This window comes from Nestor notabilis, unplaced genomic scaffold, assembly GCF_000696875.1.
Source record: "Nestor notabilis isolate BGI_N333 unplaced genomic scaffold, ASM69687v1 scaffold7894, whole genome shotgun sequence".
Lineage (NCBI taxonomy): Eukaryota > Metazoa > Chordata > Aves > Psittaciformes > Psittacidae > Nestor > Nestor notabilis.
In genome coordinates, this window is record NW_009924218.1 from 51,270 (window position 1) to 63,590 (window position 12,321).

The 12,321-nt window shown below is 51.3% G+C and overlaps 1 protein-coding gene across 1 annotated transcript in view; it reads left to right on the plus strand.

Moving 5' to 3' along the window:
* The window catches only part of KIRREL3 (kin of IRRE like 3 (Drosophila)), a gene marked incomplete at both ends in the record, with an annotated part of 38,995 nt that overhangs the window by 26,335 nt on the left and 339 nt on the right, over nt 1-12,321 (plus strand). The window contains 7 exons of the mRNA XM_010012514.1: nt 1,289-1,389; nt 1,490-1,688; nt 2,777-2,812; nt 4,483-4,590; nt 7,698-7,807; nt 11,702-11,788; nt 12,274-12,318. Of these exons, the coding sequence (XP_010010816.1) occupies nt 1,289-1,389; nt 1,490-1,688; nt 2,777-2,812; nt 4,483-4,590; nt 7,698-7,807; nt 11,702-11,788; nt 12,274-12,318 (686 nt within the window). The remainder of the gene's footprint in view (nt 1-1,288; nt 1,390-1,489; nt 1,689-2,776; nt 2,813-4,482; nt 4,591-7,697; nt 7,808-11,701; nt 11,789-12,273; nt 12,319-12,321) is intronic.

Below are 12,321 nucleotides of genomic sequence, written 5' to 3' on the forward strand. Positions count from 1 at the left end.
GAGGCCCTGGCCCGGTGTGCCCAGAGAAGCTGTGGCTGCCCCATCCATGGCAGTGTTCAAGGCCAGGTTGGACGGGGCTTGGACAACCTGGTCTATGGAAAGCGTCCCTGCACATAGCAGGAAGCAAGGATTTAAACCAAACTCTGTTGCCAAACCATTGCCAAGGTTGCAGAGGCCAGAGAAGAAAGGTTCATATGGACTCAAGCAGGATGGAGAAGTCAACCACCCTTTCCTTGCTCCAAGGTTCCCAAGTCAGCAGCTGCCAGGATCGCACAAATAAATAGGCACCGACGTACTAAAAATAACCACAACCAGTAACTCCATCATCTATATCCATAGCAACATTGTTTAAAGCCTTTCTCCTGCCTGTGGGCTGTCTCACACTTAGCACTGAATGCCAAGCTGGAGATTGGCAGCTTTCAGAAGGAGCCAGAGTGTGATGGAGAGTCAATTGCCGGCCCCAAATGTGAAAAGGCTGCAACTTCATGCTGTTATTTCTGGGCATGTTCATCTCACAAATGGTCTTTAGTCATACACTATTATCAGGATGATAAGCCTTCATCTCTGAACTCCTGAAGCAATAATAAAACCCAAAGCCATTGGCATTTGTGCCATTTAAAATCCACTCGCCTTGGGGAAAATGATCCTTTTAATGATTATTAAGCCATTTTTCTCCAGCATCACCCAGTCTTGGAGTGCTTCCAGAATTTATAAGTCACATACAACCATTGAAATAAAGAGATGTTTTTATTACCATTATTTAGGCCTCGCCTACAGATCCCATCATTGCTTTTGATTCTGTTGGCGTTGGGTTTGTCAGTGAGCACGTGTTTAGCTAGCCAAGAAGCTCATCCTTGCATGCCTTGTGCCACCCCAGAGGATGACAGGACCCAAAGGGTTCCCATCATGTCCCATCCAGGAGAAGAAAGCCCCAGCACATGTTTAGGGCCATCTGCCCATCTCACTTGGCTGTTGGCATGGTTCTTGCACCAGACATGGTGAGTGAAGGCCAAGGCAAGCTGACATGGCCAGCTTGGGCATAGAATCATAGAATCCTAGAACAATTTGGGGTTTTCCTGCAGAAATCCCTCCAGAGCATTGGGCAGGCTGGTTGCAGGTCACTGATGGTGGCTTCCATGTAGCAGCTGCCCATCAGAGCCTTTTCCTGCCCTCCTGCTGCTTCCTTGAGCCCTATGATGGGGAGCATCACAGGAGGGAAGGGAATACAATCACCTTGTATTGCAGCTACCCATGCGAGATGCCAGCAGCTTTCTCCTGTCTCTTGCAGGGCCACCCATCATCTCCAGCACCCAGACACAGCATGCCCTGCACGGCCAGAAAGGGCAGATCAAGTGCTTCATCCGCAGCACCCCACCACCAGACCGAATTGTGAGTAGCATCCCATGGGCACGGTGGGTGCCTTCAGCACCTTTAGATGCCCTACAGCGGGCAGACCTGCCCCAGGCTTACCCCTTCTCTTGCTTGACAGGCTTGGTCCTGGAAGGAGAACGTCCTGGAGTCTGGGACATCTGGACGCTACACAGTGGAGACGGTGAGCACGGATGAGGGTGTGATCTCCACGCTGACCATCAGCAATATTGTCCGGGCTGATTTCCAAACCATTTACAACTGCACTGCCTGGAACAGCTTCGGCTCCGACACGGAGATCATCCGGCTCAAAGAGCAAGGTGGGCATCGCTGGGGAGCTGGTGGGGCTGTTGGGCAGTGGGAATTAGCACCTGGCTGGGCTGTAAGTGTGGGGAGATGCTGTGAGAGGCAGGAGGTGCTCAGAAAAGCTCTTGGGATATCAGAGGAAGTTAGGGAGGATGGTGAGAATGCTCCAGCCATGCTAAATGGATTGCATCCTTAGGGTACCTGATCCTGGCAAAGGTCAGGAGGTGGAACAAGCCCTGAAAAGTCTCTGTTTGATATGATATTGCTTGATTTTACCCATTCTGTAAAGCTGGGGTGCATGGGACGATCCTGCACCCCTCGCTCCCTGCCACACAGCACAAGGTGATACCACTGCACAGGCTGGAGGATAAATTATAGCCTTGGAGAAATAGGAATGGGTGCTCCCTCCAGACCCCACTGCTCCACAGAGCACAGAAGAAGGTATTTGATCTGGTTGCAACCCTCCATCCTGGCCACCGGCCACTGTGCCAGCATGTGTTTTGCAGGGCTGGGCTTCCCCAACCAGCTTCAGAGGCACCTCAAGCAATCCCGAAGGGATGGCCCGGGGATTTCCACTCTCCATAGCAAGGGAGGGTGATGGCTTTTGTGACGAACACTTAGCTCCTGGAGGAACTCCAGTCCTCTTCTATTATATTAAATGCCAGGGCAGGCAGGTGGATTGCTCTCATTAAGCCATGATTTATAGGCAAGGCTGCCGTCCAGATTAGATCAGAGCTAAATGAACCCCTTAAAATTAGCCTTGGGCTTTTTCCAATGCAAACAGAGCCAGTGGTTTTTCCAGGTCGTCTGCCAGTCAGCGGGAGCCTGGGTCCCGGCGGAGGGTGGCCGGGTCCGAGCCTGCTCCGCAGCATCCAAGTCCACAGCCAGCTCCGCATCCGAGATCCCTGCTAGGAACATCCCTGCCCTGGGCAGGGGGACACCGTAGGGTGGCTGGCGCTGCTGTAGGGTGGCAGAGGACATCCCCTTCATGGGGACATCCCTGTGCTCGGCGCAGGAGGCGGAGCAGAGGGCTGAGCGCTCAGGACTGACGTGTGCGCTTGGGCTGTGCAAGGCTGTGGACACTTGCTTTATTTTCAAACAGGTACGGAAATGAAATCAGGAGCTGGTATTCAAGCAGGTATGGAAATCATGAGCTGACGGTGAATGTGGGTTGTCCCCAGCCATTACCATGCCTGAGGACCCGGCGTCCTCCTCCTGGCCCAGCAAGGCAGGGCAGGAAGGGGCACAAAGGGGTATAGGAAAGCTGCAGGGCAGTGACTGGGGCATGGATTGGGATGCTGTTGTGGTCCAGTCTTCGATCTGCAAACCCTTCTGTGCCCCAGCTCCCCAGTCACTAAAAAGGGAATATCAGGGACCACTGAAATGCTACTAAGTGATCTCAGGTCCAGGATTAAATGTGGACATCACCAGCTCCACACCAGTGGACAATGAGAAATGATTTCTTCTTCACCCAGTCAAGTGGCAGCCATGAGGCTGCTGCGTTTTGTTTCTCGGGCAGATCACCCCTGTCCCAGCAACATTCATGTCCCCATCTGCACAGAGGAGGAGGAAGGAGGATCAACTCTCTGCACCCGTCTTTTCCTAAATTCATCCCATCCGTTTGAAAGGGGAAATCACGCATTGGAGGTGTCCAGGAAAGCGGTGAGGACACACTCACCCGGCTTAGCCAGCCACCCTGGAAAGGATTACCCATCCTTTGGCCTCCTGTGGGTTCGTAAGGGCCTATAGGGTGCTCAGGAAGAACAGGAATGGGGACCTATAGATATCTGCTGCTTGTGGGGAGATCATCCCAGCCAACAAAGGTGATTTGTGGTACCCAGCACTGCCGTCCCGCGAGCAGGAGTACTGCCTGTTGCTGCCTAGAAATAATCCAGAAAGCAGGCACCAGCCCAGCACTCACCATTAAGTAGGAGCTGTGCTTTGAGGGACCGGAGGAACCGAGCAGGGAGATAACAAGGCTCTGGGGCCGCAAATCTGACCCTTTCTCCATAAATGTGCATTCATATTCCACCCTCCCCTCTCCTCTCAAGCTGCTGCTTGGATCTGCGCAAATAAATCAGCTTTGCTGGCTGAGCCGCGGTCTGAAATCCCCGCTGGGAACCCAACTACAAAGTTATTGTAGGCAGAAGGATGCAAGCATGTAACCCCTGCTCAGCTGCCCGGCCTCTGCCCATCCCTGCTGTCCCAGTCCTTGTAGCACCCTCAGGGGTTCAGGGAAGGATGACAGAGCTGACAAGCCAAGGGGAAAGGCAGGAGATGGGGATATAAACCAGGCAGAGGCTGTGAATGGTGGTTCTTGGGTTAATTCATCCATATAGACTTAACAGCATGGGCTAAGAGCTGAGCTACAGCCTCTGGCAGGGAGGCTCAGTGCCCAACTCCATCCCCCATCCCGGCTCTCTCCCAGCCTGCTCTAATGCCATTCCTCTTCCTTAGTAATATTAACACACTGTCTTATTTTGCACTTCTCATCCTTTAGAGCTACTCATTCATTCACCTGCAGGGTGCTATTGAGAGCAGTTGTTAACCTGCTCTTCAGGCTCCCTCCTCTTCAGTCCCTCCCAGGGGAAACTGAGGCACAGAGCAATCCCAAGTGTCCCACAGCAGCCTGTGCCTGCGTCACCCATGCCAGGATGAGGGAATGGGGAAGGAGGTCCACTCGGCCCCAAAACCCTCCCCAGGCTCACCACCGAGCCTCTTTCCAGCAACCAGGGGTGGGTCCCATGAGGAATTGCCACTTCTCTGACCTTCATCCTGGCTTCATGCTCCCTCTCCTTCCTCTTGCAGAGTCGGTGCCGATGGCGGTTATCATCGGAGTGGCCGTGGGGGCCGGCGTGGCGTTCCTGGTGTTGATGGCCACCATTGTTGCCTTCTGCTGTGCCCGCTCCCAGAGGAGTAAGTGTCTCCCTCGGCTTCACTGCATCCCTCTGGGGCTAAAACCTTGGGGTGAATAGAGTGGGTCACAAAGAAAATAGAGGCTGAATTTACTGACACGCGCTGGCACAACCTGCTCCTCATGTTGGTCATCCCTATGGGAAATGCTCATTCCTATTGGAAAAGGGTGTCAGAGCACGTGGAGAAAGATGCCAGCTAAATGTTAATCCCTGTTAACAGCCCAGGCAGCTCGGGCACGGGTGTCCTGGGGACAAAGGGATAGCAAAGAGACCTGTGCTTAATCCCTCCCTTGGGGAAATATCCAAGAGGGAAAAGCATCCTCACCATGGTGCTTAAAACCCCTCCTCAGTTTGTGTTCTCTGTTCTACTTCTGATCCAATTCTGTTTTTCTCAACATGAAAGTGCATTTCCTAGAGGGAAATCACAGCCAGCTGAGGGGTTTTACATGGGACACATGGGGTTTGAAGCCTGTCTGTGATGGGAATACAAGTTATAGTGACATTAGAGACACAGGTAGAGGAGCAGGGGGGATAAACAGCGTGGTATCATGTTGCCTCATTAAAAAGACACCAGGAAATTAAAGCAGGATTGTTGGCTAAATGAAAAGGCATCAAACCAGGAGGGAGAAGAGTGGGGATTGTCTGGAGCATCTCAGACTAAGGGAGAAGAGGATATACTCGACGGTGCTGCAGGCTTGGGAGATGCATGGTACGGATGCCGGGATGCCAAGCTCTGTGTGTGTGTGCCAGAAACCCCACTTGTTTCTCTTTTCATTTCCCCCCCTTGATCATTTACAAAGCAATCAAAGGCACCAAGCTCCTCCTGGATTTGGGTATGAACACACGGCCTCCCACAGCAGAAATGTATTTAATTTTGAGAGCAATAATGATGCCTCTCCCTGTCTCATCCCCTGGTTTTCTGAACTCTTGCAGCTCCCATTAACAAGTGTTAACAAATTAAATGGGGGCAGTCATTAATCTTGCTTTTTGGGGAAGGATTGGTGACGGGCAGGACCCAAGACCAGGCCAGTTCAAGGCTGTGGAGATCACTCAGCAGTGACGGACAGTTCAAGCACCTGAAGAAGCAGGAGCTAAAACGCTGTTACCATGCCAATGGTGGGACACAATCATCCATGCTCTCCACTTTCAGAGCCAGGAAAAGCATGTGGTTCATTATCTTCCTCTTATCTGATGTAACCAGATGGTGCAGGGTTCTTTATGGGACATACAGTTTAACACTGATGCCGTGACAGCAGATCAAAGATGTGGTGCAAGCGCCAGGGCTGAGAGTCCCTCACAAGCTAGAAGCATGCAGAGGGTGAGGGAAAAAGCAGGGATTGTCCTTCCAGGAGGGGACAACCCCATCACAGCCAAATGTCTGCTCCCATTTATCCCTTGGATTCCCAGTGGTAAATCAGGAAGAAGAGGCATTTGCTTTGCCAGGGCTGGGAAGAGGTTACATAGTCGCATGGCAGTGACTGAAGTTCCTTTCCTCCACTGTGTTTCCAGTGACGTCCCACTTAGAAAGGACTTTCTGGTCTCCTGTATAAGCCCTCCGGGTCTGGGCATCTTCTCAGCATGCTCACTGCTCCACCTCTGTTCTCCAACTCCTCTTGCAGTGTTAAGTCCCTTGTCATGCCCTATGGAGAGGTGAAGGGATTTTAGCTCAATTTTGCAGGTGCTAATGCAAACTGGATGCTGTGGCCACTATCTCCAGCAGCAGGTGAGTATCAGGAAGGTAGAAACACCAGGATGAAAGGTGAGGAAAGGACTTTCATCGTGGTTAGTGGTGTGAAATCGGCAGAGGGATTACAGGGATCAGCACAGGAGCGAGGGGACCAATAGAGCACTTCGGTGTCAGGGCAGGGACTCATTTCCTACCAGGATGACTGCAGATCCCTCTCCCAGACAGACACTGAGCCTGGAGGCTCTGGAAACGGGGAAAAGAAACCACTTCACTGCACATCTGTTGTTGCATCTTCGGTGACTTAACGGCCCAGAGTTATTTAAGGGGGAACACTCCTGGGAGAGAACGTGCAAGACAGTAATTAGCTTCTCCTTGTGATTAAAGACAAAGGTTCCAGCACCAGGAACATGGTCCCAGCAGGGAAGAAAAGAGGAAAAAGCAGTGGTAGCTTCCCAAGGAAACCCTTTGCCTTGCACTCCAAGACTTGGAGACATCTATGGGGAGCAGCAGGGCTGCAGATACCTAGGGCACAGGATGCTGGGGCAGATTAATTCAAGAATGGAGCTTCAAGCTGGGCTCAGCTGCATGATTCAGTTTGGGTCACAGATACAATCACCATTTCCTCCTGCATGTCCTGGCCTTTGCCGGGCTGAGTCCTCCGGCTGGAGGCAGATCTGATGAGCCCAGCAGCTCAAGGCAGTTTTGGGTCTGGGAGGGTTGGCAGAGGCAGCCGGGAGGTGGGAGCCACCTTGTAGGCTGAAGCCTGGCTTCAAAGCTGGGAGCTGTTTAGATCTCGCTGTTCAGATTTGCATCCATCGCTGCTTTTCATCTCAGATCCGTGCGGCTTTTTCTGCTCCTGCTGCTCCGTGTCTGTGGTTTCACTTTGCTGAAATGACTTCTTCAAAGCACGCCTGACACCTTCAGGGGATGCAGAGAGTCTCTCCAGAAACGCTTCTCTCTGCCCTGCGTGGAAACAGGCTGCTTGGAGCAACAGCAGGGATGAGTTTGTCATTCCCAAAGCCCCGTCTCTGTTCATTGCTTGGCCTTTCCCATATGTATCTGCACCCCAAACCTGGAGGAGGCTTTTCTCAGGGGCTTCCCAGTACCAGTGTATCCCTCAGGAGCAGCATTTCAGGTGCTCCCCAAGCATCAGTAGTCTGGACAAACATCCCACCATCTGTTTAAGCCACAGTTAAACAGCACCATGAGTATGGCAGGGACTAACCAAGCTCCCAAAGGCATTACAATAGACATCTGAGCTCCCCAGAAGTGATAGTTTCACCTCATGGCAATGCCCCCACAATTCTCAGGTGGCTTTGCTGAGCCACAGTTAATTTTCCTTGGTGCCATCAGTCGTGTCCCTGAGGATGCTCCGCAATTGCCTTTGACTAATCCCCTTCTCCATCTCGTTCATTGCCCAGATCTCAAAGGTGTGGTTTCTGCCAAGAATGATATCCGTGTGGAGATCGTGCACAAGGAGCCAGCCTCGGGCAGGGAGACAGAGGAGCACCCCACCATCAAGCAGCTGATGGTAAGGATTAACTTCTTCTCCCCTTAAGCTATTACTCCAGGTAAACGTTTGATGGTGACGAGCCCAGACACATGTAGTTCAGCACCGTAATCCCCACTCCAGGCAAAGATGTTTCTCCTAATATCCTACTCTTGAGATACACATTCTCCTGCCATAAAAGCTCCTCAAGTGAAACTTTGCTAATGAGGAGAGAGAGATGGGAGAGGTTTATTGGGAATTTGCCACCTCGCTTGGGGGAAGAGCTGCAGACAGCAAATAGAAGCGACACAGCCTAGGAAATTCATCTTCAGCCCGTGGACTGGAGTGAATCAAACAAATAAATCAATAAAATAGCCATGAAAGGTGAGAGAAAAGAGCCAAGAAGAGAGGGAGAAGGGATTGAAGAGGCTGGAGGCTGATTTCTTGGCTGCTGGGTGGGTTTTTCCTGCTCTAACTCTCTGGTTTTTAGGCAGCACTTGCAAGCATCAACATGCAAAAAGCTGTTTGATGAGTTACTGGTGGAAAGGCAAGGCTGAGCGTTGTAGGGTGGGCATAGAAACCAGCAGGAGCCTTGAAATGAGAAGCAGGAAAGCAGGAGGAGGTGGAGATCTGGCATGTTATCCCAGCTGAGGTTTCTGTGCAAGACCCCTCATTCCCAGTAGGACTTTGCCCTGAGGAGTCTGCAGGTCCATGTCAGGATGTGCTGAAGGACAGAACTCCATGGAAGGACGGAGGGGCTGGCACTTGGGTTTGGAGCAAGATGACAGGGGATGAGGAGCTTCCTCGTCATAGGACCCTCTCTACCTCAGTGATTAACAGTGCAAGCCTGGATCTGGCTTCCAAAAGAGGGGCTGAGAGCAGCCCAAATGCCACTGAAGACCTTAACCACCAAGCTGAAAGCCTCAGCAGAGGGGACACACAAGGAACACCTACCACTGATGAATAAATGAAGAAGAGGATGGTTGTGGGATGCCAGGCACGGGATCTTGCAAGACACCCTGGGGCAGAGCCAGAAGGTGATTTCACATCAGTGGGTGCCCTTGATGAGGCTGGGCAGGAGGAGTGCAGGGCTGTGCTGTGCACAGTGCAGTAAGGATGCTGGCAGGATGGAAACAGTACAGAAAAAGAATGACATTTATTTGATCGCAGGGAAATAAATGCCTTACAGGGAGAGGTTTACAGAGCTCAGGTGTTCTAGCTTATCAGCCACACTTCGGAGAGGTGGCTTGGTTACAGCATGGTATAAAGGGGCTATTTAAGTGCAAAGAGGGGAGGCAAAGTCAAGCATTTTAGGTACAAGAGTGTAACAGCCTGGCTGCTGGGCTGGGAGAAGGTGAGTTTCCCCCTCTCCTGGCCAAATCCAGAGGCTTTTCCTGAAGATACATCAGTTGGAAATAACATTATTGGATCAAAAGGTTGGAAGAAATAGTCATACTCTATGACCCCAATGCTGGGCAGATTTGGACATCCTACCTGGCAGGTAGAAGACAACAAATGCCCCTCTGATGCCTTGACCAGAGCCTCCTCTTCACCTGTTCTTAGCAAGAGCATTCCCTGTAAATGTTTCCCAATTTCTTCTTTCTTCAGAGCCCTCAGGGATCCCCCGCTGTTCCTCATCCTCTTCCTTGCTCTTCGAGCATCCTCTTCTGGCCATTCGAGATCCAGGCTTCAGCTGCTCCACAGATTCCTAACAAGATGCTCCAAGTTTGCCAATGAAATGATGGATCAAGTTAAAACAAATCCATCCTTTCCAATGAGTGGTGATGAGCACTGCACAGCACCCTTTACTTGCTCCATGCCCTCACCCCAAGACCTCCCTGCTTTCCCTCCTCCCCATACATTAGTTCCCCCACAGCTTCTTCATTTACCTTCTCTAAGCTTCTTATGGCTTTTCAAGCCCAGGCTCAACCTCAACAGCATCCTTTGAAATCATCTCCCCATGTCTCTGCTTTGCCGGAGCCTTTCTGGCTGCAAAGTGCCAGCGTGACTCTTCTTTCCCCCTGCTAAATACCATTGCAATTGTTATTCTCCAGCCATCTGTGACCTCTGCAGCTCTCCGTGCTTTTCACAAATAATTATTCATGCATCTATAAGTTCATTAACACCTTAGGAGACATGTCATGCTGCCTGATTTGCATTTGGTCACGTTGTCTCAGCGCCAGCTCCCCAACTCCATTAGCTGCTCTGCCCACAGGCAGGGAAAAGGCTGCCAGCCCGCAGGGAAAGCAAACAGCAGCTGCGGACCGGAGGCAAAAGAGTCCATTAAAGGGTCTGATCCTGGACAAAATAAATCACAGCAGCAGCTTTCTCCATCCCATCAGACGCATGGCATGGGCATGCTGCTTCGGCTGAGTCCAGTCTGTGATTAGAGGGCTGAGGAGCACCATCAGCTCCAACACGGTGTAACCTTCTCTGTTATCACAGCTGGGTGACTGGGCTTTATTCCTGGTTGATGGGACTCTGCGCCCCAGTTTCCTCACCTGATGATCCTAAAGGAGCTGTCACCACTGCCAGGAGTAAGTGTGACAGAGTTGATCCCAAAGTCTCTTCCAACCCAAACCATGCTCTGATTCTATGATTTCCAGTCTCCTTTTCCATGCATTTCCCTCTCCTCCCACTCCCCTGCTGCCTCTACACTTGTAATCTCCATTAATATTGGTAATAGAGTTAACTTTAGCTAGTCACTCCAGTCATCGTTGCAAGAGGTGTCATAAAATGTCTTGAAATACCCATTTTGGAGGTTATGCCACCAGCAGTACTGTCCCTTTGGTTCTCCCCTCTCCATCTCTAGCTCTGAAGACCAGGGTCACTCACACCAAAAAATAGCCATGTCCAAGCAGGAGAAGTGAATTCTCCTTTTCTTTCTAAGCCAGGACCTGGGAAACCCTTGTGATGGGTGCTGTACATCTGCATGCATCCCTATCCCATGCCTTTACCGTGATGCTTTAGGGGATTTAGGGTGTTGCTGAGGCTGGCATGCAGCCCACAGAGCAATAAAACCCCTTTATGTACCATTTGAGCTATACTGAATGTAATCCTTTGTATTTACCCTGGTAAATCAATGGCCATTACAGGCTTTTTTTTTCCCTAGGATAACTCAGGTACTTAAATTTATTGCATTTAATAGCCATATCAAAGGCCTCCAGGAGATGAACACAAAGTGCTGCACGGTGAGTTTACACAACCACTTACCAGCTTTACAAAAAGGAGAAGTTGGGCCATAAAAGGGGATTTGGGGGCTGAGCTGATGCTGCGAGCCCTGCACCGGGGCAGAGAAACCTGAATGCAGGTGTTTGATCAGGAAGAAGTTGGTTGAACTACTCTATGATTCCATGAACATTCTGCTTCTGCACAGCTCCAACATGCTGAAAAAAGGGTAATTAAAGCCATTGTCTAATTAATGTGGATCTTGCCCCCCTGGATCATGGTCAGCCTCCAAAGGAAGAGAGATGGGTGAAGGCAGCATGTCAGGATGGCAGCATCTGGCACCAGCATCCAGCAAGGAGCAACGGGAGGATAAAATGGACTCATATCAAATCAAAAGGAGCTTCTCCAGCCTGTCCATCCCCTCCCGACCCACCTGGGGACAGGCAGAGGACTCAGATCGTTTGAGAAGAGCCAATATCAGAGAGTGCGTGGGTCAATTTAAGGCTTTCATGTTAAATACATGCCAGAACATGGCTGGGATGTTGAGGTGTTGGTGGCCAAGTTCAGGTTAGCAGGAAAGGATGAAAAGAAAGAAGAAACAACAAGAAAGGAGATTTGGGGGTTTGTTTGGGTGCAGTCCCAGCACTCACCATGGTAGATGTCAATAATTCACTTCCCACATCAGCTGAGCCTTTCTAGTCCTAAACAGAGGGTTAAAAAACACAACTTGCAGTGGGGACGCTGACACCCACTTCTACTCTTTCCTAGATGGACCGGGGGGAGTTCCAGCAGGACTCGGTGCTGAAGCAGCTTGAGGTGCTCAAGGAGGAGGAGAAGGAGTTTCAAAACCTGAAGGTGAGCATCCCCCCTTTTCATCCCCAGCCCCACGACAAGATGTGGCTCAAAGACCCCCCCAGTTACCCCTGCGGCACATGGCCAAGGTGGTTGCACCCCAAGGTGCTGGGCACCCATCTCCATGCCCACCACAGGGCAGGATCAGCTCATCTCTCACCCAGCAGCGCTTTCTGTCCTTGGTCCACATCCCCCATATCAAAGGGCCATCTCTGCACAGGGAAGGATGCTTTGGTACCCACAGTGCTCTTTGCTGGTCCCAGAGCCCTTTACAGGATAAGAAAAGGTGGGTGTTAGGCAAGGGGCCCCCATGCCTCCCTCTAGCCCCTATTCAGAGAGGGCCGAGCTGCATGGACGCATTGGGGGCACAGTGCTCTACAAGGGTGACAAGTATCTATCATGGGTGGAATTGCCAGGTGAGTGCCCCAAAGGCACACACATGTAGGATGGGCACCACCAACCTGTCTCCTTCCTTTCCTGCTCCCCAGGACCCCACCAACGGCTACTACAGCGTGAACACCTTCAAGGAGCACCAC